Genomic DNA, 20,490 nt, shown 5'->3' with positions numbered 1-20,490 from the left:
TCAACATTCTGTTACCGTTTGAATTTAGAGCAACAGCAACAATAAAAGAAGGGGTAAAAAGAAGATGAAATCTTGTGCATCAGAGTACAAAATCCAGAACGAAACATTCATATACACATCAACCCATGGTATTAAACGTCTCTCTTGCAGTCTGTTAAAGCCTTTAGTACAACAGCTGCCAACCTTGGACCGATTTAGAAATGGGGATTATATCTTATAAAATACATTTACCTTACACTTAGCTCTGTAAGTCAAGTATTCCATAGGTATAAGCTCAAATATAACCTTATGCCCACCTGCTATTGTAGGAGGCTTGTGAGAAAGAAAGAACACATAAAAGCCTTTTGGAGTAGGTAGGAGCTTTTAACCAGTTTGCTAGGCAGACCAAAAAGTAAACACAGAGGATCTTTTCCAAGGTGAACACCAGAGATTATGTTAAGTTTATCCACAATATTCTTCCAATATTCATCAATATAGATGCATGTACAGACACAGTAGCTATCACTCACCACTTCATACACAGCTCAGACTTGTTATGATCCATTTTGTGTCTAAGCTGTAAGCAGTGTAATAATCTAAATTGAGATTCTTTAGTTCTATTACAAACAGAAATGTCCTTGAGTTTGTTTTTTATAGTTTGCTTTTATTCTTTATAGTCAATGGCACATTATGAGTTATTTTTTAATAATGTTATTGTGGCATTATATTTGGTTTTGATGACTGCAAGAAGTAGTAGCACCAAGCCTTACGTTTATTGGGAAAAGGGCATAGTTTGGAGACAGTGCCTTGTGAGCACTCTCTCAAAACTCCCGAGTCTTCCCTTAAAACAAGTTCAACGAGTTATTCATTATTTACTAAGCGCCTAAACACACTTCGCGTTTTCCCTTTTAAAGACTTTGTGAGTTACTCCTCAAACATTGGATTCTTGCCCCTAGTTTAGAGAGGCAACTTTTAGACTCGTTTTAAACACCACAAGCCGGTGTAAATACGGTGTAATGCAATTGTACAACTTGATCAAGGGTACCCCTGCAACCCATATAATTACCAGAAAGTCATAGTTTGAAATTTCCCCTCGATATCAGAATTCAAAATTTCGATTACCCCACGGCGACCCTGTTAAGTTGTCACGCTGGGTGACTTGCTGATTATCTGTAACGCGCCTCCTGTTTCCTCGATGATGCTCTTGAACGCGTCCCTGACAGAGGCAAGATGGCGGCGCCCATAAGGAGGACGTTGCTAACCCTTCGTCGAATTAGATGTAGCGGCTTGAAGGTATTGGAACATCAAAGTTTTCTTGTTACCGTATTTTCCTTTTAAAAATAATTTTGAAATGGGAGATTCATCGTTTCGTTCGTTGTCTTTTATATGTCGCACAGTGCACTGAACGTCCTCCCCAGCCCGGGCAAACTCGTTATCTAAAGCTTTTAGCAAAGACTATTTACTAATCGCCGCTTTGAGACCGACAGGATAATAAAAAGTACATCCAGAATTCCATGACTGCCCTGTTTTTGTAGCTCGATAGTTAGCAACGGGTAGCACTGTCACTGGGCTCGTCTGTAAAGTAGCCCTGGTCAACTGTCAGGCCTCGGACCTAGCTTACCTTGCAGACTTTTGAGGGTGGGAAACTGAGATGCTTGACAAGCATGGTTCTCTCAAAACGAAGTGTGAGTCAAAAATCACAATGGCCATTACGTTTAAGTTGGCATATATATTTATAACACTGCACCTTGGAATGCATTGTCTTTGCTATAACACGACATCGAATTTAACCTACACCAGGGGCGGATCTACAGGGTGGCAAGGGGTGGCAGCTGCCACCTCTGGGACACAGTCTTGCCACCCCTGTTGCCACCCCATTTATAAATCAGATAATATGTTTTTAAAGTATATTTTATGTACATGCATGGTGAAGGTCAATGAGACACGCACCAAACTCATCTCAAACAGAAGTCGCCGATTTAGAATCCCCCTCCCCCTCACAGGCGCGGATCTACAGGGTGGCAAGGGGTGGCAGCTGCCACCTCTGGGACACAGTCTTGCCACCCCTTGCCACCCCAGGAAAAAATCTCTAGATCCACCACTGACCTACACCCTCAACGCACATGTTGCAGTTTGCAAACACCAAGCCTGTCCCGATTGCGGTGATGTTCTCTGAAACGTCTCCGTTGACTTAGCTAAATTGTGTAAACCATTTCATTTTTCGCTTTATACTGTTTTTCTTTTACTCAGTCTACGTGGAGACTAAAGGAAGACCCGAGCACAATTATCTCGTGTAAATGTCAAAAGCTCTGAATACTGATCTGCAGCTTTTGGCACTGTAGTACTTAGAAATGGAGTTGGGTGTCGTCGGCAGTCTGTCAGTACTGATACTGGTGCCTCTCATCAATGCCGCCTTTTAATGATACTTTGCTTTTTTTGTCATGGCGTAAAATGTTTATTGCTGGTAACCGCTGCAAATATCAACACCATCATATTTGATAAATAAAATGTTTTTACTGTCGGTAATAACCAGACAACAGCAGCATAATAATGTACAGAAGTACAGTGACAGCTTGGAACTTTTGCAATTAGCTCTATTGGATGACAAAGCCATTTCTGGTAGGGCGAGGCATAAATTCTATGTTATTGTTTATCGTATTTCAGTTGTATTGGAATGAAATTTGTATCTTGTCATATCGTGTTACATAATTTTGTTGTGCGGCACGGTGGCGCAGTGGTTGGTGCGGTCGCCTCACAGCAAGAAAGTCCTGGGTTCGAGCCCCAGAGTTGTCCATCCTTGGGGGTCGTCCGCTGTGTGGAGTTTGCATGTTCTCCCCGTGTCTGCATGGGTTTCCTCTGGGTGCTCTGGTTTCCTCCCACAGTCCAAAGACATGTAGGTCAGGTGAATCGGCCATACTAAATTATACCTAAGTGTGTGTGTGTGTGTGTGTGTGTGTGTGTGTGTGTGTGTGTGTGTGTGTGTGGGCCCTGTGATGGCACGTGTGACCATTGGAGGCCAGGAATCTGAGCCCTTCAGGGTGTGCATCGGGGTACCTCAGGGGTGCATCCTTGCTCCAGTTCTTTTTAACATCTTCCTCCTGTGTGTGACATTGCTGCTCCACAAGGAAATCAGGAAGGACAGTGGGGTTACTGTGGACTTCAGACTAGATGGAAACCTATTTAACATCCGTAGGCTCCAAGCGGTCACAAAAATGACATCGGAGCACATCATTGAGTTACAGTACGCAGATGACTGTGCAGTTGTGGCCCACACACCCGAGGCACTACAAGCTACCCTTGCAGCTGCTGCAAGGGCGTATGGTAGGCTGGGGCTCTCTATAAATGTGACAAAGACTGAAGTAGTATGCCAGTGGGCATCTACTCCTCCATCTCATTCACCAACCTTCAACATCTCCGACAAACCACTTGCAACAGTGGAATCCTTCAAATACCTGGGCAGCTTCCTCTCTGACGACTGCAGCATCGACAGGGAGATGCAAAACCGGATTAAACAAGCGTCATCCTCTTTTGGCAGACTTAGGAGAAGGGTCTTTCAAAACAAAGACCTCAACCTCCACACCAAAATATCTGTCTACTTGGCAGTTGTCATCACGACTCTCCTCTACAGCTGTGAGGCGTGGACCCTGTACAGCCACCACCTCAGGATGCTTGAGGCCTTCCACATCAGATGCCTACAATGCATCCTGAGGATAACCTGGCGTGACCGAGTGCCCCATACTGAAATACTCCGCAAGACCAACTGCATCAGCATGGAGGCTACCGTCACCCAGCACCAACTTCGATGGCTCGGTCACGTCATCAGGATGCCAAAGGAGCGCTTACCGCGTAAAGTGCTGTATGGCCAGCTACATCTTGGCCGCCGCTTGGCAGGGGGCCAGAAAAAACGGTACAAAGACCAGCTGAAGACCATCATAAAGAAGTGCGGCCTGAACCCGAGCCAGCTGGAAGACACTGCCGCCCAACGCTCCATCTGGCGGCAGCTCTGTCAACAAGGGGTGCAAAACCTCGAGAAGGACCGCGGTGATCGACGGACCAGAAGACGTCTGAAGAGACATGAAGCCAGTACCACACCTACACCCCCGGTCAGTGATTTCACCTGTTCTGTCTGTGGCAGACATTGTGGATCGCGGATAGGGCTTTACAGCCATAAGAAGACTCACAAGTGACAGAGGCAGGATTGTCATCATCGGACACGACGGACAACCTAAAGCAAAGCAAGTGTGTGGGCCCTGTGATGGCTTGGCGGCTTGTCCAGGGTGTCTCCCGGTCTGCCACCCAATGACTGCTGGATCAGGCTCCAGCATCCCTGCAACCCTGAGAGCAGGATAGGCGGTTTGGATAATGGATGGATGGACAATTTTGTTGTCTACATTCATGACAATAACAGTCTATTCCCTAACATTTCTCACAAAATGAGGTCGGCAGTATTTGTGGGAGTATTATTGGAAAACTAATTTTGTTTGATATTCAAGAGTCAAAGGTTTATTTGTCACATACAAGTACAATGAGCAGTGAAATGCTTATTGGAAAACTCCAAAACTGTGCAACAAAAACAAGTAGAAGTAGAGCCAAAATAAACTGAAGTAGAAGTAACATTTTAAACATTATTAAACAGTGCAATGTGTTGAACATGTTGAATTCTTCAACATGTTGTTTTTATATTTTGGCATACGTCAATATCATGTGAAATTCCGATACTGATACTTTATTTACGTTTGGTATCAGCCCGACATGTGATACCAGTATCAGCATCGGTGCATCCCTGTTATGGATGTTAATGTGGCCCCTGGTGTTGACAAGAAGCAACCTTAGTGAAGACCTTATCAGTCTGGTCGATAGTATTGGTACTAGGGATGCACTGATACCAGTACCAGTATCAGGTATTGGTCCGATGCTGTCCTCATGTACTCATACTCGTAAAACTACTCTGACACAACCGGATCCGATACCCGACTAGACAATTCCTGAAGAAATTGTGAAAATTGAGTGGTGCATTTTTTTGCCATTTGTACGGGAAGAGGAGGAGATGGTGCCAGATAGGACGATGCAGTGCAACAGCCAAGAAGCAGATGAACACGTTGCTATGTCATTTGTCCAAATGGAGCGAGAAATGACAAAGTTACAAGCGTGTGTAACTTGGATGAGTGTAGACAGCCCAAGCAAAGACGTGGTGCATCACGTAAGCGGGGCAAAGCGGGGTTTTCTTGGGGGGGGGGGTTTGGATTTTTACCCGATTTTTCTCCCCAATTGTACTTGGCCAATTACCCCACTCTTCCGAGCCGTCCCAGTTGCTGCTCCACCCCCTCTGCTGATCAGGGATTGGTTGCAGACTACCACATGCCTCCTCCAATACATGTGGAGTTGCCAGCTGCTTCTTTTTACCTGACAGTGAGGAGTTTCGCCAGGGGGACGTAGCACGTGGGAGGCTCACGCTATTCCCCCCAGTTCCCTCTCCCCCCCAAACAGGCGCCCCAACCAACCAGAGGAGGCGCTAGTGCAGCGACCAGGACTCATACCCACATCTGGCTTCCCACCCGCTGACATGGCCAGTTGTGTCTGTAGGGACGCCCTACCAAGCTGGAGGTAACACGGGGATTCGAACTGGTGATCCCCATGTTGGGAGGCAACGGAATAAGCCACCACGCTACCTGGGCACCCTTAGAAGCATTTTTTTTTTTTTACCTGCTACACCAACTGAGCAAGTGTCTGAGCAACCGATGCAACGTTTGTAAGCAAACGTTGCATCGGTTGCTCGCTCCTGCAGATTTCTCCTCTATAACATCAGGAGGATTTGCCCATTCCTTACCGACGAGACGGCACAGGTGCTCATCCAGGCTCTGGTCATCTCCCAGCTGGACTACGGCAACTCCCTCCTTGCTGGCGCCCCGGTGTGGGCCATCAGACCTCTGGAGCTTGTTCAGAAAGCTGGAGCTCGTCTGGTGTTCAACCGCCCTAAGTTCCCCCACACAACTCCCCTTCTCATGTCCCTACACTGGCTCCCAGTAGCTGCTCGCATCCAGTTTAAGACTCTGGTGCTAGCCTACAGGGCAGTGAAAGGAACAGCTCCTTCCTATCTCCAGGCCATGGTCAAGCCCTACACCCCCGCCCGACCACTTCGCTCTGCTGCCTCAGGACACCTGGTTGCCCCGTCGCTCAGAGGCCCCTGCTGCCGATCGACCCGGTCATGGCTCTTTTCTGTCCTGGCCCCACAGTGGTGGAATGAACTCCCCACTCATGTCAGGACAGCGGAGTCACTGCCCATCTTTCAGCGCAGGTTGAAAACTCAACTCTTCAAGAACTACTACCCTGTTACTTGCTCTTAGCACTTATTGTATTCACTCATTTAAAAAAAAATCTCTTTCTTGCACTTTTACTTTCGCACTGGTTTTGCTCTTAAATGCTTGTTTAGATGCACTTATGACCTCTGATGACTAGTAGTTCTCCTGATTTCCTACGTTAAATACACTTAATGTAAGTCGCTTTGGATAAAGGCGTTGGCTAAACGACTGTAATGTAATGTAATGTGTTGCACATGGTTGCGTGCCAGCCATGTTTTCTGCTTCAACAGGTAAAAACTACATAGAACTATGTAAAAAACGAGTATAAACTGTTTAAAAATGATTAAAATAAATTCCTCATTGTACCAGAGGCAATGAGACGCAGCAATGTAACCTTGTGGGGTTTTTTTTCCATTGCACATTAAAATAAATAAATCAAATCAATGTGTATCCATGACCATGTAGTTAAAATAAAATAGTTAATTAATTCAGTACCAGTCAATATAGCCTACACTTCCAAACCCTGCATAACCAACTGCATTATCACTTGGCAAAACTCAATATGCACACAAATCTCCTCAGAAAACACAGCTGGCATGCAACACAGACGCAGTCAATGCTATGTTTGTTCAGGAAAACACAAAGTTGAATGTTATGTCAGCAACAGCGTCATGTTGTGTAATTAATCAGTTACAGTCAGAATGCGAGGAACATCTGATGAAAATAAAACATGTTTTCAAAGTCATTGTCAAAACTGTAATGGTATATTAAGTACCCATATCAGTACTCGGTATCGGCAAGTACACAAATGTAAGTACTTGTACTTGATCTGAATAAAGCAGTATCATGGCATCCAAATTAGGGATGCAATGATATGGAGCTGCCAGGGAAGAGGAAAAGAGGAAGGCCAAAGAGGAGGTTTATGGATGTGGTGAGGGAGGACATGCAGGTGGCTGGTGTGACAGAGGGAGATGCAGAAGACAGGAAGAAATGGAAACGGATGATCTGTTGTGGCGACCCCTAACGGGAGCAGCCAAAAGTAGTAGTAGTAGATCAGTACTCAGTATTGGTAAGTACACAAATGTAAGTACTTGTACTTGATCTGAAAAAAGCAGTATCGTTGCATCCCTAATGGCCACCGATATAGGCACCAAGTTCCCGAAATTGGTTGCCCACCCGTACTTTGAAAACATCAAGCCAAAACCCTGACTCGCGTCTCTTCTTTTAGAATGCTGAAGTGTCTCTGGATGGGCAGCTCCCCCCTCTGTTTGTCCTGCCGGTCCGGACCAAGAAACGGCACTTCATCCCACCAGCGGTGAAAAATAAGAGAAAACACGAGCAAGACCCGGAGGCAATGGCCAGGGCAGCTGGCATCGTTTTCAGACAAGAATACATGGAGAGACCTATCAACATTTCCTGCACTGGTAATAACTGCTGTTAAATGATCCATTTACCTGTATGATAAGAACGCATGGCCCGTAAATAGTGGCGTGGTCCTCGTTTGAACGAGCTGAATGACCATGTAGGTTTGCAAAAACATGGAATTTGACTCCGGTTTCCTGGCTCTCTCAGTATACTTAACATAGAATAACAACACTACAACACAACAATCTTCAGATATATACACAAGGATTGATTATATACAGGTGAAATAAGAGGTGATAAGGTACAATGGTGCAGAGAATATATCAGAGATGCTGAAATAGATGTTAGCAGGTTACTTACATACGTGCCTGAGGTAGATGGACACGACAGAGCATACCAGTATACATACGATGCACAGTACAGTATATACAAAATGGTTGGATATATTGACAATGTTAAGCGTTCATTTGAATGAGAGCCCACGGAAATAAACTGTTTTCATATCTGGTTGTTTTGGGGTACAGTGCTCTGTTGCGCCTGCCAGAGGGGAGGAGTTGGAACAGGTTGTTAAAATTAAAAGAAAAAAATAACTATACATGTGCATAATAGAACATTTACTTAATAGAATCTGTACATAGCTGGTCTTTACCATATGATATTTGCATTTTGAGTTATACCCCATATACCCCTGAAAATGATCTCTAAGCTGTACTTGTCTAAGCTGGATAGACTTGTACCCTTTTCCAAGTGATATTTACCTCTGTGTTCTCCTGTCCACCAGCGGGAGTCTTTGACCCGTACATCCCCCCTGAGGGCGATGCCCGTCAGTCCACTCTTTCTAAGGAGGGTCTGAAACAACGCACCGAGCAGTTGCGACAGACTGCTGCCTCACAGCTAGCGTAAGACCGCTCTCTTAAACCTCTCCGAATGTTTGCTTTTCATTTCAAGGTTGACTGGTAGTCATGTACACTACCGTTCAAAAGTTTGGGATCACCCAAACAATTTCGTGTTTTCCATGAAAAGTCACACTTATTCACCACCATATGTTGTGAAATGAATAGAAAATAGAGTCAAGACATTGACAAGGTTAGAAATAATGATTTGTATTTGAAATAAGATTTTTTTTACATCAAACTTTGCTTTCGTCAAAGAATCCTCCATTTGCAGCAATTACAGCATTGCAGACCTTTGGCATTCTAGCTGTTAATTTGTTGAGGTAATCTGGAGAAATTGCACCCCACGCTTCCAGAAGCAGCTCCCACAAGTTGGATTGGTTGGATGGGCACTTCTTTGAGCAGATTGAGTTTCTGGAGCATCACATTTGTGGGGTCAATTAAACGCTCAAAATGGCCAGAAAAAGAGAACTTTCATCTGAAACTCGACAGTCTATTCTTGTTCTTAGAAATGAAGGCTATTCCATGCGAGAAACTGCTAAGAAATTGAAGATTTCCTACACCGGTGTGTACTACTCCCTTCAGAGGACAGCACAAACAGGCTCTAACAGGTACTATTTAATGAAGATGCCAGTTGGGGACCTGTGAGGCGTCTGTTTCTCAAACTAGAGACTCTAATGTACTTATCTTCTTGCTCAGTTGTGCAACGCGGCCTCCCACTTCTTTTTCTACTCTGGTTAGAGCCTGTTTGTGCTGTCCTCTGAAGGGAGTAGTACACACCGGTGTACTACTCAAAATTGGCCGTGTTTGCAGGTGAGAAGCCGAATGTGGGTATGTGTCCTGGTTGCTGCTCTAGCGCCTCCTCTGGTTGGTTGGGGCACCTGTTCGGGGGGGGGGGGCTGGGGGAAATAGCGTGATCCTCCCACACGCTACGTCCCCCTGGTGAAGCTCCTCACTGTCAGGTGAAAAGAAGCAGCGGGTGACTCCACATGTATCGGAGGAGGCATGTGGTAGTCTGCAGCCCTCCCCGGCTCAGCAGAGGTGCTGGAGCAGTGACCGGGATGGCTCGGAAAATAGGGTAATTGGCCAAGTACAATTGGGGAGAAAAATTAGGACCCCCCCCCAAAAAAAGAGAAGCAATGAGCTTAATATCACAGTAGTTAAAAAGTAAACAAACAAAAAAAAAGATTTACTCATATAGAGGATAAAAGACACATTGTGTATGTGTGTGTGTGAAGTGTGAATGCAACCCTGGTTAGGGTAAGGGCCAAGTGACATGTATGGATGTGTTTGTGAGTGTGTTGGTGGACAATATCAGCCTAACACAATTGTTCTGCCATCAGTTTTGGTCATGAACAATGATTATTAATGAACTATAACCAACACAGAAGACCTGATGTGATGATTCCTCATATTGGACACCTGTGTGGATGTTAAAACAACATTTGAATGTGGGTTTGTAATTCGTGCTCCCCGGAGGACTTCTGTTTGTTGATTTGTGTTTGAATCAAGATGCACAAAACCAGAACACACTGCGGCTCTCCAGCAAAGTGTTTGTTCATAGATGTTTTATTAAATGTGTAAAATAAAGGGTGATTTTTAATGTCCTTGTAGGTTACGCAAGATCAAAGAGCACGACCCTCAGTTCTCCACCAAAGACTTCCCGGAGAGAAGTCAAGAAATGTTCATAGAGGCTCACAACTCCCTGACACAGTAAGCCGTGTTTCATCTTAAACACTACACAACCCGTCCCCGGCAAGTACCGGAGCCAGCGTGAGGAGGCGAGAGAAGGGGCCCTGGTTTATTTCACTGAATCAGAATCAGTTAAAAAATGAATCAGAATCAATTCTGATTCTGATTCATTTGTTAAAGAGATGAGGATGGGGCATCCAGGTAGCATAGCGGTCTATTCTGTTGCCTACCAGCATGGAGTTCGCCAGTTCGAATCCCAGTGTTACCTCCGGCTTGGTTGGGCGTCCCTACAGACACAATTGGCCGTGTCTGCGGGTGGGAAGTCGGATGTGGGTATGTGTCCTGGTAGCGGCACCAGCGCCTCCCCTGGTGGGTCGAGGCGCCTGTTCGGGGAGGAGGGGGAACTGGGGGGAATAGCGTGATCCTCCAGATGTACCCCAATATTTAACTCATCAACAACAGGACCCAAGTCTGTTCTCTTTACTAGAAAATTAGCCCAACAGCCATTAATTTGTTGGGCTGGGTTCAGGGATCTTATATTGCATAGATTACAAGACATCAGTTGTGAGGAGTAAAGCAACCAAGAAAAGTAGAAAAAAATGATGTGGCAGTTTTAGACAAACATTACCATATTTTCCCCTTAAAGGGTTGCCCTAGGGAAATCACCTGCTGTTATTTGTGTATTTCAGGTTTAACAAGGAGAAACTGCACTCCTTGGTGACCGAGAGGTGCTATCCTGTGAGTCCTTTCTCCTTTTATTGCTTCCTCTTAAAGAAGCCATATCATGCTTTTTGGGTTTTCTCTTCCCTTTAGTGTGTTATATAGCCGGGAGGTGCATGTAAATGTCTGCAGAGTTACAAAGTCCACGTCAAAGGGAGTTATTCTCTTCGACAGAAGCGTGAAACGCCTCGTTTGTAGTCCAGCGTTTTTTTTCTGTTACTTATCTGCGTCAATGTGTAACACATTTCCATAATGCCTGCCCAGCGGCCAGACTGGCCCGCCTTCAGACAAAGCTGAGTATGGCGTAGGCGGGGGACTCAAAGTTGGGTTGAGCGGTATCGTGATGTCAAGAAGACGCTATTTTCTTGGTGCCAAAGAAAATTCCCTTTGTATGGACTTCCAAAGGACGAGAAAATGAAGACTCAGTGGTTAAAATTCCCTTTTTCCACTATTCCTCTGCCGTACAACTCCAATGTTTTTTTGTGTTCCCGTCATTTTACCAAGGACTGCTTCCTGAACTGGGCACAGTTCAGCGCTGGTTTTTCACTTTGTTCACCTTTCCTAAAGAAGAAAGCACCAAACAACGTTAGATACAGCTTCTTTCTTCGGCCAACTACAGCCATATGCCAACGTGTTTGTTTGTTCACGCCATTTCGTAGAGGACTCTTTCCTCAACCGAGCCCAGTATGAAGCTGGATTTTCGGCTAGGCTAGTGCTAAAAGATGGGGCCGTTCCATCTGTAAAGGGCCGTGTTGAGGAGTCGGAAGCCCAAGCAGCATGTTACATTATATCACTGAAATGTTTGTCTGGTATTGACATTCGGACCAAATGGCTTGTGAATACAGTTTCAGTGCAGACAGTGGGTGTATACAATGAAGCTGAAGTTATTTAGGGGGCTAACAGTGATTTGCTCAAAACAATACAGCCATGCACTAAGCAGTCAGATTACATGCCTTTATTTCAACCATATCCGCTCAAAATCGTGGCATTATTTTCACAACCATGGAGGATAAATGTCACCATCCCCCAAACACGAAATTTTTTCAAGTATTAAGCAATTAGCTGTTTTTATAATAACAAAAGCAGTTAAGCTCAAGCGAAGGTATTCTAAGCCAAAAGCCTGTCAAACTATGGTCTTCTTGGTAAATGTATGTACATGTTCTTGCAAAACAGTCTACTTTGAATAGTATTAGAGGTATTTAATGTATTCCAGCATACAAATAACTGATAATGCAGGGAGATACTATACAGTCATTTGGCAACAGCAGAATAAAATTTTACTAGCTACATAACCTGTATTTCCTGACAGCAGAAGTTTTCCATTCAGTCGGCATTTCCCATACGTACACCAATTAATGGGCAGCACGGTGGCCCAGTGGTTAACACTGTCGCCTCACAGCAAGTAGGTCCTGGGTTCAAACCCTGGGGTTGTCCAACCTTGGGGTTCATCCCAGGTCATCCTCTGTGTGGAGTTTGCATGTTCTCCCTGTGTCTGCGGTGGGTTTTCTCCGGGTGCTCTGGTTTCCCCCACCATCAAAAGAAACATGCATGTTAGGGTTTATACTCCTGCCTGTGCCCCTGAGCAAGGCAATGGGAAAAGATTGGTCCCTGGGCGCAGCATGAAGGCAACAGCCCACTGCTCCTAGTTACACATATCAAAGCTGGGATGGGTTTATTTGCAGTAATGGAATTTCTCCAAGGGGATTAATAAATGAAACTTAAATCATATATAGAAAAACATTTTTATATGGCTTGTGATTGAGCGACGAACTCCACTGTTAGCCCATGTCACACAATAAGCAGGTAATGAGCATAATATTTACCAGAGACGTCCTGCTGTAATCTTGCTGCAGATGTTTGTGCTGCCCACTCTCATTCCGGATCGTATTCGGCTCGAACATGTACGGATGGATTTGAGAAGTTGCCATTTCCAATCAAGAATGAGAAATTATGTTACTTAGTAGGTTTATAGTTTGCTTTCGGACCCGGCTTGTTGTGAGTTTGACACAACAAGCACTGGGTGTTGCCCCCTGGCAGGCTTCCAGAAGTTGGCCAATCAGAAGAAAGTGAGCTTTTAGGGAGGGAGGCCTTATAGAGAAAATACCTCAAACAGACCATTTCAGACAGGATGAACTGAGGGAGAGATTTTTTTTTAACCGTGACTCATGCAAAGCTACTCTAGTGGCTTCTCCTTCTCCTGGATCACCACCTTGCCGGGGTGAAGCTTGCATGTACGAATGATCCCAAAAGCTGTGCCGTCCGGAACTTGGCTCCTGGTAGGGTCACCCAAGGCAGACAGGTCATCGGGGAGGTTCCAGATGAAGCGCAATCCAACAAAGACCTCACCCATGGAACTGGTGGAAGATGTCTCCAGGTCACAACGGCAGTGAAGGCGGATGAAGGCTGCAACAGAGGATGGTCCCCAATCGTCTTTGTTCTCCATGCCGTTGGGTTCTGGCCAACCCCTTGGCCTTCCTCTCCATGTAAAAGGCTGTCATGTGTGGGTGTCCTCCTATTATGCGGCTACAGGATCGGCCTCTATGCCCACCTGAGGACCCAGAAGGTCCCAGAGGGAGGATGGTCATACTTGACCCCGAGTGACTGTCGATGATGATGATGATGACTCTAGTGGAGCCCCAGAATAAAAATATAGAGCTGGAATGAGCATGATATGGCCACTTTAATGTTGATGATTAATTTCATCTCACACCAGTGCTGTTCAATGGAAACCTCAAGAAAATGACTGAAAACCACCTTATTTTCAGATTGACCTTAGGCCAATTCTTTCAGGGTTGTTTTGGGCTTTGAATGGGTCTCTTGAATCCTGAATTAATGAGACCTGTGCATGGAAAGGAAGATGGAAAACTTCAATTCAAGCAAAAACATGAACATCACCAATATAGGAGCTATGACAACTTACTTTTACAGTAGAAATATATTCTTGTCACATGTGACAGTCCCGCAAGCGACCCTGAGAGCAGGATAAGCAGTTCAGATGATGGATGGATGGACATGTGACAGTCTAGAGAACCTAACTGCTATAAAATACAAACCGATTTACATGTGTGCTTAGATGACGATGCTGATCTTCATTTTAGTATACCCCTTTTCAGTTTTAATTTTGCAATATGGCTGTGACTATGTTAGCTGCTGGCCTTCGATATAACCTTTTTGGAAAGTATTTTTCTTTATCCTGACTCTATTTATTCATAATGCCAAACAAGTAAAATGTAATCTGTAGAGGGACTTAAGAACCATTGTTGTATTGATTTTGAAATTCTTGTTAATATGTTACTGAGTAGTGTGATAACTAATTTCTTATATAGGCGTTGTTGATGGGTGACCTTTCAGGAAACATCCATGTCCATTTAATCAAAGTTTTGAAATCCTTATTAAAAAATCGCTTAAAATGTTTCACAGTTCAGAGGAGTCCATGCACCGGTCCCTTTTGTCTCTAAGCTAGGGTCTATGTCAGTGTTTCTCAACCCAGTCCTCAAGGAACCCCTATCCTGCATATTTTCTTTGCAACCCCGAATAGGTACCTGTTTGTAGTTATTCAACCAATCAGCAATGAATTTTGTCAGATGTTGCACACCTTGCATAATTAAGTGCTGCGAGGTGATTGGTCGAGTAAGTACAAGCAGGGCTACCTATGCAGGGTTACAATGAAAATCTGCAGGATAGGGGTTCCTTGAGGACTGGGTTGAGAAACACTGGTCTATGTCTTCCTTTATAAGCTATTAGATGCATCTATGTTTTGCAGTTCAGTGTCATTGGCTTCACAATAAATATCCACCCCCTCCTCCTCCTCCTTGTGTCCAGGATATGACGAGAGGGAACCGTTACAAGACGATCCGCTGGAGGTTTATGGAGTCCCTGGAACCTCCCAGGCTGGTCCATGCACGCTGCCCCGACATGGTCACCAAGGGAAATCTGTATGGCCAAGTGACGGTTCGCATGCACTCCAAACAGGTACACTGAAATCACAAATCCACGAATTCTGTCATTTTGAGTGATTTTCTGTGTTTTACACAGAAAGTACCGAGGGGGGATCTTTGTGGCTCTGCCATATGAGTGCACATCAATTAAAGCTTAGGCCTGGTGGCAGAGTTCTGGCCTGGGATTCAGTCTGACTCAGGATCTTTGCTGTACGTCTTCTCCTCTCTTTGTTATATCCTCGGTCTATCCTCACTTTTAGTTCTAGTGAAGGCAAACATAGCTGTGGCACTATTGCCTTGTCTCCTGCCAGTATACTGCTTTGCTATGACCTATTTATCTTAAAGCTGTCTCTGTATTCAGACCCAGGACAAACCTAGCTGGGATAGATGTCGTTTAACAACTTGGACAAAATAGATTGCCGCAATCTCATGAATCAGTTTCTCAATCAAGTTAAGTCAAATCAAGTCACTTTTATTTGTATAGCCCAATATCACAAATTACAAATTTGCCTCAGTGGGCTTTACAGCAACACAACCTCCTGTCCTTAGACCCTCACACCAGATAAGAGACAACTCCCTAAAAAACCTTTAACAGGAGAAACAAGAGGAGGAAACCTCAGGGAGAGTAACAGAGGAGGGATCTCTTTCCCGAGATGGACAACGTACAATGGATATTGTGTCTACAGAATAAAACACAATTTACAGCGGCATCTGGGTAGCATAGCGGTCTATTCTGTTGCCTACCAACACGAGGATCGCTGGTTCAAATGCCTGTATTACCTCCAGCTTGGTCAGGCATCCCTACAGACACAATTGGCTGTGTCTGTGGGTGGGAAGCCGGATGTGGGTATGTGTCCTGGTCGCTGCACTAGCGCCTCCTCTGGTCGGCTGGGGCGCCTGTTCGGGGGGGGCGGGATAGCATGATCCACGTGCTACGTCCCCCTGGTGAAACTCCTCACTGTCAGGTGAAAAGAAGCGGCTGGCGACTCCACATGTATCGGAGGAGGCATGTGGTAGCCTGCAGCCCTCCCCAGATTGGCGGAGGGGGTGGAGCAGAGACCAGGATGGCTCGGAAGAGTGGGGTAATTGGCCAGATACAATTGGAGAGAAAAACACAGTTTACAGAATACAACATTGAAAGTGGATAAGAGAATTATAATGGAATTATAAGATATATGAAGAATATGATGAGGAGGATGCCAAGCAGTGTCCAGGAGCCATGTGACCACCATCACCATTTAGATCTGGCAGGAAGACAGACTATACATGCACACAGCAGAGACTCACATCGCACCATTCACATACACGGGAGAAGAGACAAGAAAACAGATTCGTCACATATCGGAGACAGAGAAGGATATAACGTTGAAACAGGATAACAAAATTATATGGATTTATAAGACCTATAAAGAATGTCCAGTCCTCCAATCCAGTCCTCAAGTCCCTGTTCATGGTAACTGTGCATAGGTGGGCCCACTTACTGAGTCACTCTTAACAATTATATCTGACATAATTCAGTACTGATTGGTTGAGTAACTACAAGCAGGCCTACTTGTCCAGGCCTACAGTGAACATATGCAGGACAGATGAGTGTTTGGGGACTGGGTTGGGAAACACTGTCATAAATGTTAGAATAATGGTGACTATGAACCAGTAGTTTTCAGTCCTGCTCCTCGGGACACTCCAGCATTGCTGTGTTTTACTCTGCCAGGAATTCCAGCCATCTCATCAGACAGCTATTGACCTGACACTAAACTTGTGAATGTAATTAACTGCCTGGTGGACTAGTAACTGGCATTACAGGAACATCCCAAAGGCCACAGTTGAGGGTCTCTTCTCTAAATAACATAGAGCCTGCAACAGTTTAGTGCAGCACTCGTTTCTGATAGCGGCCGTCTAAAGTTGGTGTATTTCTTTGATAAAAGTGTCAGAGTGAAGACAGTAAAACTACCAGTTGTCATTTATTTGGCTTTTGACATTTCTTTCATCAACAGCATTAAGCCCGCTAGTCTGGGTTTTCTTCCTATTTTACACTTGGGCTTGTTCTGTTACTTCTGCCATCCTGTTTTCGGTTTTTTGTGCCTTTTAAGGCTTCTGTGGTTTCTAAAGCCCACCGAGGTGCTTTAAATGTGAAATGCGGTGCAGAATGAAAGTCTGACTTGACAAGACTGGATTGTTGAAAATGGAAGATAGCTGGTTATTGAGTGGTGATTCCGCCCGACCTCTGGTTTAATGTCCTCTTACCTGCTGTCATGTCAAGACTCTGGCCATCTATGACCGCTTTGGGAGGCTGATGCTTGGCAGCGAGGAGGAGCCAAAGGACGTGCTGGAGTACCTGGTGTTTGAACGACACCTGATCAACCCCTATGGCAGCTGGAGGTTACATGGAAAGATTGTGCCTGCCTGGGCTCCGCCGAAGGACCCTATTATAAAGGTGACCTTTCACACTGTACTTCCCAATAAGGTCTTCTGTCTGGTGAACACTTTGATGCAAAATGTTCCAACTCAGCATTTCCATGTGTCCTGTAGAACCTGGAAATTCATAGACTAGTTGTCAAGTTTTGGCAAACATATGGAAAATGACAAAATTGATCAAATGTCCTGGTATTATTCAGGTCATGGAACATTGTAAAGTGAGGTTATACAACTGTATTTTTACTGCATATTTTTTAACAATTTTTAACTGAGATTGCATATTTTTATTTATTACCTGCTGAGATTACACATCAGTGCTCTTAAATTTGGGCAGTATGTTCAGTGACCATCTAAAAGTTACACAGTTCATTTACAGACTGTACTGGGTAGTATGACCTCCTGTGAGCAACAGCGGCCATGTTTATCTTTGCGGAAGTCATGGAAAATGATTTCCTAAAATGAGTGGTAACACTGTTAACACTATCGTGAGTGCATATGTCTTTACTTCAGGTCGCCTCAGTGAGAATGCAAGCATTGGCTTTGGCAATGTTAAAACAATGTTTCGAGGGGCGTCCAGGTGGTGTGTCGGTCTATTCCGTTGCCTACCAACACGGGGCTCGCCGGTTCGAATCCCCGTGTTACCTCCAGCTTGGTTGGGCGTCCCTACAGACACAATTGGCCATGTCTGCAGGTGGGAAGCCGGATGTGGGTATGTGTCCTGGTTGCTGCACTAGCGCCTCCTGTAGATGGTCAGGGCACCTGTTTGGGGTGGGGGGGGGTTGGGGGAATAGCATGATCCTCCCACGCGCTACGTCCCCCTGGCGAAACTCCTCACTGTCAGGTGAAAAGAAGCGGCTGGCGACTCCACATGTATCTGAGGAAGCATGTAGTGGTTTGCAGCCCTCCCAGGATCGGCAGAGGGGGTGGGGTAGCAACCGGGACGGCTTGGAAGAGTGACCACCAAGCCACAAAGAACAAATAATATAAAAGTGTTCATCCTAATATGACCACATCACACTTCTCTGTCATTTATGATCATTGTAAGTACATTGAAAGGTTTGGTCAACTTATTGTCAGATCTTTGTAGTTCTGACTGTTGACCGCTTTACCGTTGTTTGGTTACAGTGTTTAGGATCAAGGAATTTAAGTCTACTGTTGCATTCATTTTAAATCACTCTGGGGGAGAAAAAAAGCCATCAGCTTACGATTTAAAAAAAAAAACCAATGACATCACAGAACATGATTAGTATTGAGGTATTTACTGTGTCGATCCTGCAGTGACTGTGTACCACACGGCTTAAATTCTACTACTACTACTACTGTCGGCTGCTCCTGTTAGGGGTCACCACAGCGGATCATCCGTTTCCATCTCTTTCTGTCTTCTGCATCTTCATCTGTCACACCAGCCACCTGCATGTCTTCCCTCACCACATCCATAAACCTCTTTTCCTCTTCCCTGGCAGCTCCATATTCAGCATCCTTCTCCCAATATACCTAGCATCTCTCCACCACACGGCTTAAATTCAAAACAGTTAAATCCCCTGCTGATTTGTCAACAGTCAATCAGTTGAAAAGTTGAACAAGATTTAAAGTGTGAACCAGATGCATTTCCTCTATCTGGTTTTAAGCAATTAACAATTTCTTTATGCGCAGGGCTTTGTCATCAAACACACTGAAGCAAAAAAAAAAAAGGATGCTGATGTATAGGAACTGACATTGGAGAATTAAAAAGAAACCATTTCCATTGCTCCTTACCAGATAATCTCTTTAATGACATGTATAATTTTCCACTCTCAAGCGAGCATAAAACTTTTGTACAAATTTACCATTTTTCATTTGGTTTAACCCATTGCAACTTCAAAAGTAAAACTTGATGGAAATGCTGCTATTGATGTAAGTGGAGGATAGGGCACAGTTGTTTTGTTGAGACTTTGCTGGTTTGCTCAGTCGTGATACTTTCTTATTAGGTCTTATCAAAACAGTGCATGTCAGAGGAAATACAAACCAAAAAGTTGGAGAGCATCCTTGTTATCCCTCACTGACTTTGTACTAGACACTTTTTTGCTGCATTGTTTTTGCTCTTGTGCCTTTATTAGATAGCATAGTTAAGAAAAACAGAATGATTGGAGTGACAGAAGAGGGGAAGGCAGATGAATTAGAACCTGGGATGTTGCGATAAGTGTGCCGGATAACATTATACACATTAACTTGGCTTCGTCACCAGGATGTTGGGCCCTTGTTTCTCTTTCAGAGTTGGTTTGCTCTTCAGTGTGATCACAGTGAAAAGATTTCTGTTATCTCAGCCTTTCATAAACATGATATGCTGGGAGAACGAGATTTGAATGGTTAAACTCTCATCAGTTTATAGATGTTTTGTTTGCTGCACACCCTTTTTTTTCCTGCTGGCCCTTCAAAGAGTATTTCTCTCCGCACAAGTTGTAGTATCGTATCTAAAATACAAAAGTGAATTGAGAGTGATGCTGCATTTCTAAAGCTGACCCAAAATTTTACTTTGTTCACTAATATCACTCCATCATCTTATTTTGATTATTTCAGACCGTCATCATTCCTGGTCCAGAGCTGAAGCCAGGCGAGGAATTCGATCTCCATAAATATGAAGTGCCCAAACCAAAGGCTGTGCAGTGGTACAAATGAGCCACTGAGGGTCGCTGTTCTTACCATGTAATCAGGCTGGGAAATTGCTTGCAGGCACAACCTGTTGAAGTTTGCCTGCAGTTGGTTACTTTGTCAACTCTGCCACTGTGGAAGGATACAAAATATTTCCAGACATATTCTAGTCTGCTTGGTAGACTCATTAAAGCGACTGGTGAATTGTGGAAGTAGTTGCAATGCAGACTGTTATACTAAAGTTTGTTTCTTGCTCTGTCTCTTAACATAGTGACTGTATAACACAAGTCAGATAAATATTGGCCCATCATCATGACTGTTTTTTTTTTTATGTGTGACTTGACCACATTCATTGTCCCTTCCAGGTGTACCATACAAATGCAACATTTCCAGATCTCCAGTGATGACATGGTTTATTTCTATAAATGATTATATTAAGTTAATTTTAGAACTACAAAAATAAAATGTCCCATCCATATCTCTACTATGCAGGTGTCTCTTTCTTAGCTGATGCATGTAAAAATTATGTCCTGTCTGAACATGAGGTTAACTTAGTTTTGA

At 44.4% G+C, this 20,490-nt stretch overlaps 1 protein-coding gene across 2 annotated transcripts; it reads left to right on the top strand.

Annotated features, from left to right (window-relative positions):
• Positions 1-1,111: 1,111 nt before the first annotated feature.
• Positions 1,112-20,408, top strand: mrpl45 (mitochondrial ribosomal protein L45). Of its 2 annotated transcripts, XM_056280664.1 has the most exons (9): positions 1,234-1,272; positions 7,141-7,347; positions 7,507-7,702; positions 8,425-8,542; positions 10,151-10,249; positions 10,918-10,966; positions 14,771-14,920; positions 17,147-17,320; positions 19,858-20,408. In XM_056280664.1, the coding sequence occupies exons 3-9, from the start codon at positions 7,633-7,635 to the stop codon at positions 19,954-19,956; spliced, it is 759 nt and encodes a 252-aa protein (XP_056136639.1). In that variant the 5' UTR covers positions 1,234-1,272; positions 7,141-7,347; positions 7,507-7,632; the 3' UTR covers positions 19,957-20,408. The 2 variants fall into 2 exon arrangements, with proteins under 2 accessions (XP_056136638.1, XP_056136639.1); XM_056280663.1 differs by lacking the exon at positions 7,141-7,347 and having other exon boundaries at positions 1,112-1,272.
• Positions 20,409-20,490: the final 82 nt, after the last annotated feature.

Source organism: Lampris incognitus, chromosome 5 (genome assembly GCF_029633865.1).
Source record: "Lampris incognitus isolate fLamInc1 chromosome 5, fLamInc1.hap2, whole genome shotgun sequence".
NCBI classification, from domain to species: domain Eukaryota; kingdom Metazoa; phylum Chordata; class Actinopteri; order Lampriformes; family Lampridae; genus Lampris; species Lampris incognitus.
Note: the sequence above shows the minus strand (reverse complement) of the source record. Positions and strands in the feature narration are given on the sequence as shown.

Bases quoted from the DNA above. Each gene is read 5' to 3' on its own strand.
- mrpl45 (XM_056280663.1), top strand. From the start codon at position 1,210: ATGGCGGCGCCCATAAGGAGGACGTTGCTAACCCTTCGTCGAATTAGA. The intron at 10,250-10,917 runs GTAAGCCGTGTT...TGTGTATTTCAG, and splicing joins GCTCACAACTCCCTGACACA to GTTTAACAAGGAGAAACTGC. The intron at 14,921-17,146 runs GTACACTGAAAT...TGTCATGTCAAG, and splicing joins TTCGCATGCACTCCAAACAG to ACTCTGGCCATCTATGACCG.